Source organism: Bos indicus, chromosome 17 (assembly GCF_029378745.1).
Source record: "Bos indicus isolate NIAB-ARS_2022 breed Sahiwal x Tharparkar chromosome 17, NIAB-ARS_B.indTharparkar_mat_pri_1.0, whole genome shotgun sequence".
In the NCBI taxonomy this organism is placed as follows: domain Eukaryota; kingdom Metazoa; phylum Chordata; class Mammalia; order Artiodactyla; family Bovidae; genus Bos; species Bos indicus.
Window position 1 is genome coordinate 57,143,614 of NC_091776.1, and position 18,213 is coordinate 57,161,826.

Genomic DNA, 18,213 nt, shown 5'->3' on the forward strand with positions numbered 1-18,213 from the left:
ATATATGTACATATATATGTATATACACACACATACTATCTTCCAATAACCTTTTAGACTAAGATAGAGTGGTTCCCACGCTCATATTTTTGCTGAAAAAACTACCCCTAAAATGGTTCTTTGGAGAAGATATATGTGCCTGAAGGAAAGAGATGCAAGAACTAATGGAGATGGGGGTAACAGGGAGGATAAACTGGGAGATTGGGATTGATATACACTACTATATATATAAAATGGATAACTGATGAGGGCCTACTGTATAGCAGAAGGAACTCCACTCAGTGCTTTGTAATGACCTATATGGGAAAAGAATCTGAAAAAGAGAGGACATATGCATATGCATAACTGATTCACTTTGCTATACACCTGAAACTAACACAGCATTCTGAACAAACTGTACTTCAGTAAAAGTGAAACAAACGGGACTTTCCTGGTGGCCCAGGGGTTAAGACTCTGCACTCCCAGTTCAGGAGCGCAGGTTCAATTCCTGGCTAGGGAATTAAGATCCCTCATACCATGTGGTGCAGCCAAAAAATAAAATAAGTTTTAAAAAATTAAACAAAGAAACAAAAAAGAAGACGTGGAGAACAAAGACACTGGTAAATATATGGATAAATATCAATGTGCATCGATTATAAAAAGCAATAACAGGACATTCGAAAGAAGGATAGAGATCATGGTTAACTCTAGGGCAGCAGCATCCAATGAAATAAAAGTTGAGCCACATATGTAATTTAAAATTTTTCAAGTAGTCACTTTTTAAAAATGTGTTTTTTTTAAAAAGCTGGTAAAATTAATTTTAATATTATATTCCAGTAAACTCAATGTACCCCAAAATATCACTACTTCTACCACAAAATCTGGTGTGATTGCAAGTGGGCTTTGAAGTAACTTCTCTTTGAAGTCTAAAATGTACAGCATTTGGACTGTGCACTTTCAATGCAGGGGACACAGGTTCGATCCCTGGTTAGAGAAAATCCTACATGTTGTGTGGCATAACAAAAAAAAGTAAAGAAAAAAAAATATATATCATTAGTAAGGGTCGGGGGGCAATGGTCAGCTAACATACTGTTGGCAGGAGTAGAGAGTAGTATAACTTTTTTGATGGGCAGTTTGGGAAGATCAATCAAAATTTCAACTATTCATGCTTTTTTATCCAATAATAATACCTCTCCTATAAGACTTTTTCCTGCAGGAAATCTCATGAGGTTCATAAAGCCTGAACATTGCTGTGAAGCCATGGGTGTTCATTGCTTTGTAGTTTGTGATAATGAAAAAGAGGAAGCAATTTAAATGACCATTGAGTGGAGGATTAACCGAATTACGGTGAAGCCACAGTATGGAATCATCATAACTACAGAATACTGGGCAATCTTTAAAAGGTATTAGCTGAACCTAAATATAGTGACAGGAAGCCAGACACAAAAGGCCATAGATTATATGATTCCACTTATATGAAATATTCACAGTAGACAAATCCATAGAGACAAAAATTAGATTAATAGTTGCCAGGAGCTGGGGTTGTAAGGGGAGGAAATGGGAAGTGACTACCAGTGGATATGAGGTTTCTTTTTGAGGCGATGAGGATGAGCTGGAATTAGTGGTGATGTTGTACAACCTTGAGAATTTATGAATACCCACTGAATTGTACACTTCATTTAAAAGGGTAAAAAAACAAAAAAAGCAAGCTGCTTAAAAATATATAGTGTGTGATCTCATCTATGCTTTAAAAAAAATCTATTTGTTTACATGTTGTATATAATGTGTGTGTACAGAAACACACAACTGGAAGCATGCTGCTGCTGCTAAGTCGCTTCAGTCGTGTCTGACTCTGTGCGACCCCATAGACGGCAGCCCACTAGGCTCTTCTGTCCCTGGGATTCTCCAGGCAAGAACGCTGGAGTGGGTTGCCATTTCCTTCTCCAATGCATGAAAGTGAGAAGTGAAAGTGAAGTCACTCAGTCGTGCCTAACTCTTAGCAACCCCATGGACCGCAGCCTACTAGGCTCCTCCGTCCATGGGATTTTCCAGGCAAGAGTACTGGAGTGGGTTGCCATTGCCTTCTCCGAACTAGAAGCATAAATAACACTTAACTGTGGTTTTCTTCAGCAAGAAATCTAAAATTTAAGAAGGTTTGTTATAGGGACTTTTATTTCCCACAAGTGGACTAAATTATTTTAAATTAAAGATTTATAAAATTTCCCTTTAAGACAACATAGCTCTTCTTAGGTGACAAGCAAAAAGCGTTTTAAAAGATAGGAGACTAAAGTAATCCAGATCATTAGTATGGTCGTGTAGATTATTTAATATATAAAATGTAGAGAAAATTATAATTTTTATAATTGTAATTGAAAGTATTATAAATTGTAATGTATTATAAACGTACATACTTATAATGTGATATTTACTATCCTATTTTATGAATATTATTGCTGAGGCAATCTGAGCACGGGTTGGAAAAGAATTTCCAGACAGAGTGCATTTCAGAAGGGAGTGAGTTTTTTAAGAACAAAGAGCAGAGATAATGTGAGCACTCTGAGCGCAGGGGGCTGACCTCCTGACAGAGCAGGAAAAGCCAACTTTGTGTGGGTTAGTAGCCACTTTTTATAGCCTCAAGACAAAATCCCTCCTGGAAGGCTGCCGTTAGGTGGCTGGTTAGGCTGCTATAGACTATATAAGGTGTTTACTGAAGTGGGCATCTTTGACTAACTTGGCATCAGGAAGCTTGTTGCTAATGATCAGGGGCTTTTGACAACAGTTACAAAGGAGCTCAATTAGCTTTGGAGGTGTCCTTGGTTCTGGGCTCCATTTCTGTGGCCTTGGGGCAAGACTCAACAATTATCTTTTATATAATTATAATATTATCAGTATAATAAATTATAAAATAAAATAATATTATGCATATTGTGCATGTCCCAAATGACATAATGATATTTATTCAGCTTTCTTCTTTGCCAGGTTCCATGCAAAGCATCTTATAATGATTTTCTCTTATATAATCCTCTCAACATATCCTAAGGTAAGGGCTATACTTATTATTCCCATTTATAGCAGAGGAAACTGAGGCTCAGAGAGATCTCTTAGGGAAGCTTAGAAGCAGTGGGATAGAGATATAAATCCAAGTGTGTTTGATACCAGAACACAGGGTCTTATCCTGCATCCAGTTAGAAAAGATTGGAATGCAGACCAGGGAATAGCGAGCATAAGAAAAGTGAAATGCCAGGGAGTGTTTCTCAGGCTGTACATGGGGAATGGGGGCTAATCCATTGGAGCCTTGGTAATCCAGACCAGGTGACATCTGGTGACCCCGGGCCTAGATCGAAGGTGCTGGCCCCACTCTTTGTGCCTCATTGCCATGTCTGCAAAATTGAGGAAATAAGGACTTACTGTTTACAACCAGGCAAAAGGACCTCAAGCCTGTCAATATCAAGAAAAATAAGGATAATGTGAAGATTAAAATTTGATGCAGCAGATATGTTTACACCTTAATTATCACAAAGAGAAGGCAGACAAACTGAAGCAGTCCCTTCCTCCAGATTTGACAGTGAAGAAGCTGAAATGAACCACGTGTGCTGGTTTGAACTGTATTAAAACTTTAAAAATTAAAAAAAAAAAAACGAAGTCACTAAGGAGATAAATGTTGAGGACAAGAGCAGTGAAACTTACCTGTGACTATATATAAACTGAAATGAAGATGACCCATTAAAGATGATCAAAAGACAAGCTGAGCCTGAAGCAGGGAAGATAAGCAACTCCTGGGGAGGCCAGATGTCCCCTGGAAAGGGACAAACTGAACTGATTGTCAAGAAGATAGTTTTGGGCAAACAAGAAACATCATCAAGATTCCAGATCTTTGTGAGCATGAGTTGCCAAAATAAATCCTCTCCTGAGTGCTATATTCAGTTTTGCCATTTGCTTCTGTTGGGACCAACACTCTATTTGTTCACGTACCATTTACTGAGGGCTTCCAGGTGACGCGAGTGGTAAAGAACCCACCTGCCAATGCAGGAGACTTAAGAGATGTGGGTTCAATCCCTGTGTGCGGAAGATCCCCTGAAGGAAATGGCAACCCACTCCAGTATTCTTGCCTGTAGAATCCCACGGACAGAAGAGGCTGGTGGGCTAGAGTCCATGGAGTCGCAAAGAGTCAGACACGACTGAAGCAATTTGGCATACCATTTACTGAACATCTACCAAGCCCTGTGCTAGACTCTGAAGGCAGAGACATGAATGAAACATTGTCCATGCCTTTAAGGAGATTCCAGACTGGAGCAGGAAGACAGACATGGAAAGTGATTCTCACAATTCAGAGTAGCAAGGATTCTGATATGAATTTCCACAGAGTGCTACGCGAAGGCAGAAGAAGTGTATCTGTCTCTGTTGTGTACATTAAGGAAGACTTCCTGGAAGAGGTGACCACTTGAGCCCAAAGAATTGCTGGAAATTAGCTAGGTGGAGAACAAGTAACAAGTAGTAAAGAGCAAGAACATGGGTAAGGGATAAGGAGGTGTAAAGAGTACACCACAGTGTTCATTGTCAGACATGGCTGGAGCTATGGGAATGAGTGTGGGCTCCACCAGGGGAAAGCCCACTCTGTGTGTTGTTCTGCTTTGTTACTGTAGTATCCAGCACAGTGTCTGGCACATGCTTCCTTCTATTTCCACAAATGCTCTATATCCTGTGAAGGTACCCACCTGGAACCCCTGACTCTCCAGAACCCAGTCAAGAATAGAACTGCTAAGTTACAATACAAGGGCATAGAGTTCATAATGGAGCAAGTATTTTTCTTACTTGGTGTCTCTGTATTCTTACTGATATTGTGTGTGTGTGTGTGTGTGTATATATATATATGTATATATATATATATATATACACATATATATATATTTAAAAGGTCAGAACTCCAGTGAGGAGTGTAGGAACAGAGGGAAGAGATGGAGAGGGAAGAGATGGGGTTTTCATCTTCCCTTCATGGGGTCTTCAGTTATTCAGTGTGAATAACTTAAGGGTGTACATCTCTAAAAGAACTTTGGCAATAAACATATCTACTGAAAAGTGAAATTTCACATTTCTTAGAGCTTTGCCTTTTGGAGATCTCCTATTTGTAAAAATACAATTTCATTGCTATTTGACATTGGAATTGTACAACAAAGAATGTTGCTCACCATCCGTTTCTACAAGGATTAAGTCATTAGCCACTCCAGTGATTGACCAACAGTGCATCCTGATAGGAATTCAGGATGAAAAACAGGATGGGGCTCTCTATGCTTTGGAAAACAGGCCCCTTAGTTAGGGTGTATTTTTCAGGATCAATTTTAATGAACCCAGATTCTTACATCTTCCCATACATAGTAAAGCACTAAAATCCTGAACTAAGATACCTGTTCCTTATGACTAGCAATCATCATTTTACTAAGATATATGCTTGACTGCACGTATTCCCTCTCCAAAATCATACATATATTGGCCTCTCCTACACCTTTGGAGCAGTTTCTCAGGGTTACAGAGAGATACTTTCTCAGACTGTATTCCTCAGTAAGATCCCTGAATAAAACTGAAACTCACAAGTCTTTACGTTTTCTTCTTTCTGTCCACAGAATGGTCAGAAATACATGTTGAAAAGAAAGAAGAGGTCTAGGGAAGTTAAACTTAAAAGTAACTTGCTTGTCAAGAAGTTTAATCTTCCATCTCCCTTCTATGTCCACAAATGCTCTATATCCTTTGAAGAAGGTTCCACCTGGAACCCCTGCCTCTCCAGAACCCAGCCAAGAATCCGAACTGCCAAGTTACAAAACAAAGGTCATAGAGTCCATAATGGAGCAGGTAATTTTCTCACTTAGTGTCTCTGTATTCTTACTGATGTTTTGTGTGTGTGTTTGTATATGCTTAGTCGTGTCCCACTCTTTCTGACCCCATGGACTGTAGCCCGCCAGGTTCCTCTGTCCATGGAACTTTCCAGGCAAGAATACCGGAATGGGTTGCCATTTCCCACTCCAGGGGATCTTCTCAACCCAGGGATTGTCTCTCCTGCATTAGCAGGCAGATTCCTTAGCCCTGGACTACTTGGCAAGTCCCAGATATTTTACCCAGGTCTAATAAGTTTAGTTGTCTGGGTTCTAAGGTAGAGAATATATAAAGCAGTAAATTGACTGGAGCAAGAACAATTATATCAGTAGTTATCAATTACTGAACATCTATTGTCTACAGGGTACTTTACTGGCACATGCCTCATCAAATCCACTCAATAACCCCCGGAAACAGAGGCTCTAAGAGCGGGAAATAACTTTCCTAAAGACACAATGAAATGTAAGCAAATCTGACAGATAGGAAGACCCAAACCCAGTGCCTAATCCGCAGGAGGAATTAACAATGAAACAGCAGTCTGGGGCCATTCTGTGTGTGGGATAAGCTCTTCTAGTTCCCACAGTTAGCATGGTAGCCAATGTTCACATGCAAAAAAGCTCATTCCTGGAATCGTTATGAGAAAAGATTGCATTGTGTCCACTGTGCTCTGTTCAGAGTAAGAGAACTGTGTTACATTTCAGAAATAACAGAATTTGGATAAGTGGGTGAGTTTTGGCTTTGTCCATGAGCTTTGACCTTGAGCAAGCTGCCTAACAACTCTGGGCCTTGTTTCCTCCCCTGGATGGTGAAGGTTATTGTTTGAATCAACAATCTCTGAAATTCTTTGAGTTCCAGGCAACTTGGGCCAACTCCTATCTCTTGGAAGGCCTTGGCTGTCGAACCCGAAATCCATTCAGGGCTGAGAGCGCCACCTTGTGATTCAAACTTGTGAGTGAGATTTTTCACTTCCTGTGCCCAGCTAACCCAGTTGACAGTTCCAGTTTAGACCTGCAGGATGGTTTTTTCCCCTAACTCCTGGAAATTGCTTTTTAAAATGTTGTGAATATGTCCATTTTCCTGGAAAGAGGGTATATAGTTTTCATCCAACATTTCTTAGTACCCCCTTTCTTCAATTGAAGTTTTTACTACTGTCATTGAATGTGAGGCCCAGAGCAGAAGTGATTCATTCGATAAGCATGGGCTTGAGGCTATGACTTTGTTTGGAAAGTTATTTTATTTTTCTGAGCCTCAGCTTCCTCATTTATAATATGTAGATAAGATTAGTGCCTCCTTCTGAAGTTTGCTCAAAGGATAGGAGAAAATCCATGGAAAGTGTGCCTGGCAAGAGCAATTAGTATATATTATGAGGAAATTTTCTCAAAACTCTTACAAGAGGGACTTCCCCAGCAGTCTAGTGGTTAAATTCTGCCTTCCAATGCAGGGGGCATGGGTTCTGTGCCTGTTGGGGGAATTAAGATCCCACATGCCATGTTGAGCAGAGACAGGGAATTCTCCCAGAGAGGGAATGCAAAAATCTTAGAGTGGAATCAGGCATCATACACTTTGTATTTGAGAAATGTGATAGAACTTATGCAGCACACAGGAGAAAGAACCAAAGCAAACAAAGATCAGATGCTGGGACCCTAAGAGGTTGGGAATTCCTGGCTACACAGCCAAAGGAGTTTGCCTTTGGAAAAAGAAAAAATAATGGCATAAAATGCTACTTGACCACATTCCAGGCAAGTGCCTTGGCATACAGAGAGCCCAGTCTAAGTGAAGAGAGGCAGGCTTTTGTAAAATGCCAGCATCTCAGCCTCACAGAAAGTGAGAACAATCTCTTTCCAGAAGATGTGAGTGGAATTATGGTTGAGGCAGAGAGGAAATTAGAAAAGAGGTGCCCCAAGTTCTCTGAGTCCCTTCATAGCTTCAATGTCTGTTGAATGGCCATCACGTGATGAATGGGTTAACACTATGTGGTTATCTCCGTACACTGGAATATAATTCCACCATAAAAAGAAAAGAAGTACTGATACCCGCTACAGCATGTTTTGCTAATTGAAAACATGCTAAGTGAAAGCAGCCTATTGCAACATATTCTTTGATTCCACTTATATGAAATGTCCAGAATAGGCAAATCTGTAGAGAAAAAAGGTAGGTTAGTGGTTGCCAGCATTTGCCTGTTGCAAGTGGAAGGAATTGAGAGTCATAGCTGAAAAAAGTCTGAAACTGATTGTGGTGATAGTTGGATAACTCTGTGACTATACTAAAAAGTTATAGATTTTAAATGGCAGATTGAAAGTATGGCATATGAAACATACCTCAATAATTATGTTGAAAAAAAATTTTATTGAAAGTCACACATCTGGGTAATCCTAATAGATGGATCTTCTGTCATTACCTGGGCTTCCATGGTGGCTCAGCTGGTAAAGAATCTGCCTGCAGTGCAGGAGACCCAGGTTAGATTCCCTGAAAGAGGAAATGGCTACCCACTCCAGCATTCTTGCTGGAGAATCCCATGGACAGAGGAACCTCGAAGGCTACACAGCCCAAGGGGTTGCAAAGACTTGGACATGACTGAGGGACTTTCACTTCACTATCATTACTTCCTATCATAAACTTTGAAAACAAGTGTTCCTGGATATATAATATTTCAATGGGTGTATATTAGGTAACCAGCAAAGACTAGTCTCTGGAAGTTGCTGGGTCTGGTTGTCTTTGGGGAAGAGGATAGAAGCCTGGGGGAGGTGGGCAGATGACTTACTTTCAAGATATAACTACATTATAAAAGTGCTTGGATTTTGTTTGATTTTTTTAAATTAAAAATCTTATTTTTATTTTAATTTAAAAATTAAAGCCTTATTTTAGGCTGTTCTGGGTCTTCATTGCAACGCTCAGGCTTCTTACTGCAGTGGCATCTCTTGTTTCGGAGCATGGGCTCAGTGGTTGTGGTGCTCAGGCTGTTGCCCTGCTGCACATGGGATCTTCCTCCACTGGAGACTGAACCTGTGTCCCCTGCGTTGGCAGGCAGATTCTTAACCACTGGGCCACCAGGGAAGTCCTGATTTGATTTTTTCGTCACATCTATTGAAGTATCTCTGTTCTCTGTCCTGTCTATGTATCATTTCTCCCTTCATTGTTTTGTCACTTTCCCATTTTTTTCTGCATTAAAAAAATTTGTGGTAAAATACACATAACATGGGACTTCCCTCGTGGTCCATGGCTAAGAGTCAGCGCTCCCAATGCAGGGGCATGGGTTCCATTCCTGATCAGGGAACTAGATCCCGCATGCTACAATTAAGAGTTTGCATGCTGCAACTGAGACCAGCACAGCCAAATAATAAATAAATAATATACTTTTTAAAGTATACATAACATAAAATTTACTGTTTTGAGAATTCCCTGGTGGCCTAATGGTTAGTATTCTGGGCTTTCACTGCCATGGCCCAGGTTCAACCCCTGGTTGGGGAACTGAGATCCTGCAAGCTGCACAGTGTGGCCAAAATGAAAAACTAAAATAAAATTTACTGTCTTAACCTTTTAAAGTGTGTGGTTCAGTGGCATGAAGTACATTCGCATGGATGTGCCACCATCACCACCAACTATCTTCAGAATTCATCTTGTAAAATGCAAATGAGAGACAAATTAAATATCTCCTCATTTTCCTATTTACCCCCTCTCCCCCTTTACTTTCTGTGTCTAGGAATTTGACTTCACTGGGTACCTCTGAAATAACTGGTATCATACCGTATTTATCCTTTTGTCACTGCCTTATTTCACTTAGCACAGTGTCTGCAAGGTTCATCTGGACTTTTTTTTTTTTTTTAAAGCCACTAGCATTTTATTAATTTTCCAGTTTAAAAAAAAATAGTTATCAAAAACACACAAAGTCTACTTTTAATATAGAATTAAGGGAAAAAAGCAGGAATGAAAACTCCCTGTAAAATGTCATCACAACTTTGCATTTAAAAAATCATATATTGGAACTCAGCAGAAAATACTAGAAGTTTCTAGTGATGATGGTAATTACTTCTGGATGACTATGGTTACATTTTATTTTCTCTTTTTTCCCCCATTAGTCTAGAATGAGCATAAGATGCCTATGTTGATAATCAGGAACACAGCAAAAGCTATTTAAAAAACAGACAACTTCGGGGAAATGCTTCATCAAGCTTTCTCAGGGTACCTTGAGTTTGCTAGTTTTTTCTGACCCCGTGGATTCAATACATTTGTAATTGTCAATCCATATGTCCGGATTTGGAATTAAGAAGATAACAGTTATGTTGGCCAACAGATGCACTCAATAGGTGAGGGTAAAGGAATTTCCTGGTGGTCCAGTGGCTAAGATTCCATACTTCCAATGCAGGGGGTTTGGGTTTAATTCCTGGTCAAGGAACTAGAGTGCACATGCCATAACTAAGAGTTCACATGCCACACCAAAGATCACAGATTCTGAGTGCTGCAACTAAGACCAGGTGCAGCCAAATAAATTAATTAATTTAAAAAAAATAGGTGAGTGTGAGAGCAGAGAATAGGACTTCTTTGTTTGTTTTCCCTTGGTCACACACATGCAGGATCTTAGTTCCCCGGCTAGGGATTGAACCCATGCCCTCAGCAATGAGGGTGGCTGTCCTAACCACTGGACCACCAGGGAACTCCTGACAACAGGAGTTTGATGGGAAAATGTATTCACCTGAGGCATCTGATACAGCTGGCTCCCAGGCATTCTCCTCCTGGGTAATCCTGGCAAGTTTCCCACCTTGGAGTCATCTCATAGGAACAAAGTTCCAGTGGTACAGGCTTGGGAGAGCTGACTGTGCTTATGGCTCAGTAACTTCACAGGGATAACTTGTAATTGGCTGTTGTGGAAATATTTACACTATGGAAACTGACAGACACTATACTCTCTTCTCACTGCCAGGAGAGATTCCATGTTCACCAGCACATGACTGGGCTCCTTTCACCCCTTAGGATGAGTGAGTCTTCCATCTCTTGTCAGTCCCTGGTTAACCCTTTCTCAGGGGACTGGTAGGATATTGTCATCCGCCTTTTAGTACTTCTTGAAGCAAGGGGTTCGGAGCCAGACCCCAGGGCCAGGCTGCTACTCAAGCTATTCCCGACTGGCCCATCCTTTCTTGAGCCCCCAAGAGGTTAAACAGAAAAGCAGGTTGTTGCTAAGAAACCTTTCAGCGTTACCTCTAGGGAGGGGACTTGGCAAGAGGAGTAGTGGGGCAGAAATAATAGGTGGCTGGATGGCTTCAAAGACCCAGGATGCTTCAAAGACTGTTGGCTCTGGAGTCAGGCAGGAGCCCCAGCACAGTCCTCCCACCAAGACTGATCAGGATGACACTGCCTCAGATATATGTTCAAATCCAGATTCCCCCTTTAACTTGAGATGTAAATTGGTTTCTCTGAGCCATCTGTCAATTGGAAATTTTAATGCCAACCTCTTAGGGTTGTGCTAAAGATTCAATGAACAGACACAAAGCACCTAGCATAGAGAGAGTTTTTTCAATTCTTAGGAGGTGAAAATGAAAGAAAACAAAAGTAGCCATGCATAGCAGCCTGAGCTAAGAGGTGTTTGAGCCTCATGTTTAATATCTAATTGTGCGATTTAAAAGTCCTGACAGGTTCTGACAGGGTGCATCTCAAATAGAAACCCTAAAGCGATGCTTTAAAGACTGAATCCCTCACTTTATTTTCATGACAATCTCATGATGTAAACATTGACCATGGGGCTTCCCTGGTGGTTCAGTGGCAAAGAATCTGCCTGCATTGCAGGAGATGCAGGTTTGATCCCTGGGTCAGGAATATCCCCAGAGGAGGAAATGGCAACCCACCTAGAGAATCCCATGGACAGAGGAGCCTGGGGGACTACAGTTCATAGGGTCACAAAGAGTCAGACACAACTGAGCACGTATGCAAATACAATAAACATTGACCATAAGGTACAGATAGTGAAACTACGGCTTTGAAAGACTCCTATCTTGCTAGAGACCCCATAGTGAACCCCCAACTCACCCCCAACATCACTGTACTAGGTAGGGCATTTTCTACTGTCCAGAGTGGCCTGGAACACAACCGGATGTTAGGGCAGGGTGTTTCCTAACAGGTCCTCTCTCAGAGTCAGTCACAGCCTTGCTCAAACCAGAGAGAGTGGGTGTTACCTGCACCAGCCCTGTCCCAGCTCTGAGTGGTCTGGAGGCTTCCTTTGAGCATTGCTTAGGGGAATGCCCATGTCTGTTGGCCTGGTGACACCCAAAACATCCAGAGTGTAAAGAAAGAATTATTGCCTGCCATTCCAGTTCTACAAGGATCAAGCCATTAGCCACTACAGTGGCCCATGACAGTGCACCCTCCAGGAAATTCAGGATGGGAAAAAAAAGCAGGAAACATTCTGTGCTTTGGATATACAGCCCCTTGAATAGTTAAGATGCCTATCTAGGGACTTCCCTGGTGGTCCAGTGGTTAAGAATCCGCCTTGCAATGCAGGGGATGTGGGTTCAATCCCTGATCAGGGAACTAAGATCCCACATGCTGTGGAACAACTAAGCCCTCACTCCACAATTACTGAGCCTAGGTGCTTGAGTCCTTGTGCCACAACTAGAGGGAGAGTCTGTACCCCAAGGAAAGATTCCGCATGACACAACTAAGACCCGAAGCAGCCAAAAAAAAATTTTTAAGATGCATATCTAGGGAAAATTTCAAATGACCCCAAATTCTTGCATCTTTTCATACACAGAAAAAAACATTAAAATCGTTAATTTGATATGTCTGTTCTTCATCATTAGCAGTAATCTTTAAAAGCTTGACTACTTGTTTTTCCCAGCAAGAAAGTTCATATATAACCTGGCTCATCCCTTACCTCTTCAAGCGGTTTCTCGGTGCTATTTGAGAGACTGTCTCTATGGTTGTGATCCGCGGCTGTGCACTTACTTTTCTTTCAAGTCAACAAGACTCTGTATAAGCGACAAGATTGGAACTTGCTTTGGCAGGAATTGGAGTCAGACAGACACGGGTTCCAGTCCTGGCTTTACCGCCAACTGGAGCTTAACCTCCTAGCTGTACTTTCTCGGTGAAAATGGGATTGAATGATTTTTAGGTCCAAGGGTTGGAGGGAGGGACCAGTGAGATCAAGTTTCTAAAACTGCTTTAGAAAAAAGCCCCAGCTATGCAAATATGAGGTGCCTATAATCACTGTTGTAAAACATTGTGTAGGAGGTTGATCCTTCTAGGAGTGGAAAACTGGGTGTAAGAGCAGTGTGTTTGATTCAGCAAATATACCAGGAGGGCGTGCTCTGAGCAAGTTCCCTGTGAGGCACCAGTAGGGTCACAGAAAATTCCAGACCCTCAGCTGAAAAACTTGCCCCCTATTGATTTTATTTGTATCTTGTTAACTTCAGGTGAGGATGTGAGATGTCTGTCAGAAAAGTTTGAGGAGATGTAATATCAAAACCAATGAACTCTCATTTGTTTATTTAACAAATATTCATTGGGTGGTACCTGAGGTAACAGGTGCTAGGAATACAGGACCTGTGCATCCAGGATAGACTTAACTTTCCATCACCAAGTAAAAGATGAAAAACAAAAGGAGAGGAATGAGGAAAACTTTCAGGAGCTGGCTGAAGACATAAAATCATTGAACAAAAGAGGGAGGAAAAAAAGGGACTGTGCAACTTTATGTCTCAGTTCGTGGGCAAAACACATTTTTATTGGTTTCAAGAGGATTTCCTGATGGAAGAAGTATTTCAATAAGGGGTCTTCCGGCAACAGAATGAATGATTTTCTTAATAGCATTGTTTTCTTTATTTTTTCCCCAACAAAAATTTACAGTGAGATGATGGGGAAATTTTCAAAGATAGAAAAGTTGAAAGGATGGGAGCTCTCATATATTCACCTCCTAGTTAATTCACAGTTAATATTTCACTATGTTAGCTGCAGGTTTTTTGTTTGTTTGTTTGTTTGTTTTTTAAGAGTAAGTTTCTGTTAGGGCTGTTTCAAGGATCATCTCTTCCTCAGGATGTCATAACCGCATTTTCCCTAGGACAGAGGATGGGTTAGGGGTGTGGCAGGAAGAGGGGGATTTTAGTGTGGGAATGCAGTTCTCTGGGAACCAGACTGGATGGGGGGGCGGGGGGGGGGCGGGGGACGACTAGAAAAAACAAAAAAGCTCCCAGCACCCAGTTCCGCTGCCCTCGCGCTTACTGTGTGGTCTCTGCCGGTTAGCCAGAGGACCAGAGTCTCGTGGCAGCTCTTGGCTGGAAGTTCTAAAGGATCATCTTTCTCCTGCTCCAGACCTGCCGTCCTTCTGCAAAGGGTAGAGAAAGGCAGCGATGGCGGCCCAGGAGTCCGCCCGGGGGCACAGGGAAACAACTGGGAATCCCTAGAACAGTTAAACCGAGGGGACCGTGAATTCTGCAGCTTGGCACCAGCCCGTCCGAGTCGAGACGGTCCTTCGAGTGCCGCAGCCTGAGCGCCCGGGAGGGAGCAGCCGGCGGGTCGAGTGGGGATGCCGTCCTGCGGCAGCTGCAGGGCTCTGCACCGCCCACTTTCCCCGCGACTCAGGGCCGCTGTCCCGGGCGAGTGGGCTCGGGGAGGGACCAGCCTCGGCGCTCCGCCCCCGGCCTGCCCCGACCCGACTCGGCGCGCCCGGGCGCGCGCCCTTTGCATAAAGCCCTCCTCCTCGGCCAAGGTAGAGGAAGTTGGGCTCCCGCCTGGATGGGAGGCGGGAGGGAACTCAGCTCCTGTTGTTTTCCGTCAGCGGGAGTGGGTGGCGGGCGCAGGGGGCGGGGTGCGCCCTCCCACCACGGGCTGGGCTCTCGGCAGGGACAGTGGCGCTTGGAGCCCGGCGCAGCTTCTAGCCCCTGACATCGGGCTCACCCCAAGCATCCTTCCTGGGGGCTGCGGAAAGTGGAGCTACTCTGCCGTTCCGAGGACTTGGGAGGAGTACTGGGTACCCCTGGGGAGTGCACATCCAGCCGAGCCGGAGCTTGAGTTTCCCGAAGGGCCCCTGCCCGTATCTGGGGCGAGATGGCCGCAGGCGTCCGGGCGTCCGAGTCCTGGGTTCTCGTCTGCTTCGGAGCGCTGCTGGCCCGCTGGGTCGCCGCAGGTAAGGGGAGACGATCTGGAGGCAAAAAGTTGATGCGAGGCAACGGTGGGGAGGGGAGAGCCGGGGACCGAATTCCCTCCGACTCCCTGGATCCAGTCGTGGCCGAGGCCTCGAAGTCGCCCTGGGAGGGTCTTGACTTTCCTGCTCGCAGCTCAGCTTTTTGCAGGAAGGAATTTTACCGAGCCCTTGATAAAGGGCAAGACATCCCTACCCTCCTTAGAGTGGGCAGCAGGCGAGGCTGCAAAGGGCCTGCGGAGGTGAAAATTGGGGAAACTGAAGATGGAAACGTTGAAGAGGTGTGAAATGTTTATTTTTATTCTTTTTTTTTTAAAACGGCGTATGTAAATTCGTGGTTTGGTTTTACGTGCTGCGCTGGTTCTCAAACTCGAGGCTCCTTCAGTTTGCTCTCCTCTCCTCCCTCTGCCCAAGGTTGAACTCGCCTTGCACCTGTAACCTGTGATTTCCCTACTCATTCCCGCAAGCCGACCGGTGTGGACTATGGCAAAATTATGCTTTTCTCCATTACTTAAAAGAAACGAAAAAACTTTTACTTTGAAATAATTTCAAACTTATAGGAAACTTCCCCTACACTTGACATTGCCTCTTACTCTTGATATGATTGGCGAAGAGTCTTAACTTGCTTCATCTGTGATCTGCCTTGGAGCAATAAAGAACAGACGGTTGCTTACAAAAACATTTTGTTGTTGCTGTTGTCTTGTCGCTAAATCCTGTCTGACTCTTTTGTGACCCCATAGACTGTAACTTGCCATGCTCTTCTGTCCATGGCATTTCCCAGGCAAGAATACTGGAATGGGTTGCCATTTCCTTCTCCAGGGGATCTCCCTGACCCAGGGATCAAACCCATGCCTGCTGAATTGGCTAGCAGGTTCTTTACTACAGAGCCACCAGGGAAGCCCTTACAAAAACATACAGAATTTTTAAAAGGTTGAAAAAATATTTTTGAACTTAATTCACCAGCAAATGCATGTCTTTTGCATTCAGGGCAGTGTGACAAGCAGTGAGAGGACCTGAGCTGAGGGAAGGGAGATGGAGTTTGCCAGAATACTTACAGAGCCCTATTTTCAGGAGTCACCCAGTCCAGTGTGGTCTGCTGATCTCTTGTAGGTGCCTAGAGGAATTGCCCGCTGTGAGCTTCCCAGCAGCAAGTGCCAAAAGTTCCTAATTGTGAGGTTCTCACAAGTTTTTATTTTGCTTTCTTTTTAGCAATTATTTAAAAACAATAAAATTCTCATAAGCTAGATTTCTAGTTTAGGTGGGAAAATCTGAGGATCTTGCCGCTCAGGGCCTGCTTTCCCAATGGAACTGAGTTGTGGTCACCCGTTTTCATCTAGGATAGGTGACTTCAAATTTGTTCCCCGCTCCTGGCTGTAGTATTAATACTAATGCTTCCCCCTGGCCCACTGAAGTCATAGACATGACTGGGCTGGCACCTCCATATGGAGGGGTGGTCACTGTGCTTTGGGGAGGAGAAGTGGATATACCGTCTCCAGTCGGCTGACCCTCAAAGTTAAAGGTGATTGTGTATTCCCTACTTCCCAGCTGTCTGCAGTGTTTACTGTACTGTGGATATCAAGGGCCTGGGGACCTTTCAACCCAGAACCCTGGGTTGAAATCATCATTGTGGAATGAACTGGCTGTAGCTCTCCACACGAGGATGTTTCCTCCATTGCCATGCCCAGGTATTTTGACGCCCAGGTCAAGTTCACCTTTGTGTACAGTGCCAGAGGGCTTTCCTTGCTTGACGTATTTTTGTTCTTTGTTTTTCAAGCTGGGAGTTGTTTTGGGGGAGAAAACCATCTTTCTCCTGTCACTTAACTCCAGACAGTGTTCAAGGCCCTGCTGTCACCTCAGGTTGTAAATCTGGGATCATTCTTGAGAAAAGAATAGGAAAAAAAAAATAACTGTTTGATATAGTCCCAACTCTGTAAATGTTAATATGATGGCAGCTTTGGAAAAGGGTTGTTTATATTGTTTCTTCCTCTGGTACATATTCTTCTTTTTTTAATTGGATATAACTGTTAGTTTCTACAGTACAACATTGTGAATCAGCTATATGTATACATATATCCCTTCCTCTTGAGCCTCCCTACCACCCCTACCATCCCACCCCTCCAGTCCATATTCTGAATTTAAGGTTGGGGGACTTTCAGGGGCCCTCTGGATACCTTATGGACCACTTCTAGTAACGTAGAATGTCTCACTCTTCTGGTTGGGAGACCGAGTAAATTCCTGTGACCTGGCACATCGAAGACCTGAATGACAGTCCCAGCTCTCCCAGTGGCTTTTGTGGGAGCTTAAGTAAATCACTTCGGAGAAGGCAATGGCACCCCACTTCAGTTCTCTTGCCTGGAAAATCCCATGGACAGAAGAGCCTGGTAGGCTGCAGTCCATGGGGTCGCTGAGAGTCGGACACGACTGAGCAACTTCCCTTTCACTTTTCACTTTCACACATTGGAGAAGGAAATGGCAACCCACTCCAGTGTTCTTGCCTGGAGAATCCCAGGGATGGGAGAGCCTGGTGGGCTTCTGTCTATGGGGTCGCACAGAGTCGGACACAACTGTAGTGACTTAGCAGTAAGTAAATCACTTCAGCTTTCTGGACTTAAGTTTTCTCAGCTATAACATGAGGTTTAGGATGATTAAGCATGGAACCAGTGCACCCTCAAGGACCACCCATTCCTTCTCCCTATCAGACATCACTAGTTGATGGCTGTGTTCTTCCCTACCGAGCCCTGACTCAGCTTGTCCTGAACTCAGCCCTCAGGACTGAGGGCTCTCTAAGGTCACCTTCAGCGTCAGTGTTTAAAAAGAATGGAGTGAGGAAAGCCAGGAGAAGGGAAAGGCCTTAAAATGGTGTAGTTTGTGGTTATGTCATTCTAGTCCTTGGAGGAAAAGACAGTGTTAGCTCAAGTTCCAAGACTAAAGTTTCACCAGGGCTTTTCCAAGGCTTTTTTTATTCCTTTGCCAAAGGGCCTGGGAAGGGCAGGTCTTCAGGTCTCACTAACACATTGTTGCATCTGTAATTCTGCAGTTTTTTTCTCCTCAGTGGGGATTCCACTGACAACTTGGGTTCCCAGGCCTAACTATTTAAAAATAATTCTCACTTGTTTTTTAAAGTGATTGTTTTGAAGTGTTTCTTGCTGTTTTGGAATCTCCATCATTAGGTCACATTTTCTGCCTTCCAACAAGTGATTAGAATTTATTTATTTATTTATTTATTTTCATTTTACCCTGGCTTCGGG

At 43.3% G+C, this 18,213-nt stretch overlaps 1 protein-coding gene across 4 annotated transcripts in view; it reads left to right on the forward strand.

The window, feature by feature from the left end:
- The first annotated feature begins 1,188 nt into the window (after positions 1-1,188).
- VSIG10 (V-set and immunoglobulin domain containing 10) overlaps positions 1,189-18,213 on the forward strand; it is a 55,477-nt gene continuing 38,452 nt past the window's right edge. For 2 of the 4 annotated variants that reach the window (XR_011561181.1, XM_070769589.1), the window contains exons 1-3: positions 1,208-1,382; positions 2,959-3,019; positions 5,598-5,823. Coding sequence is in view for 3 of the 4 variants with exons in the window: in XM_070769589.1 (XP_070625690.1) it covers positions 1,294-1,382; positions 2,959-3,019; positions 5,598-5,823 (376 nt within the window). In the remaining variant the exon portion in view is untranslated. Of the gene's footprint in view, positions 1,383-2,958; positions 3,020-5,597; positions 5,824-14,539; positions 14,951-18,213 lie in introns of those variants that run through there. The other 2 variants (XM_019977347.2, XM_019977346.2) reach the window with 2 other exon arrangements.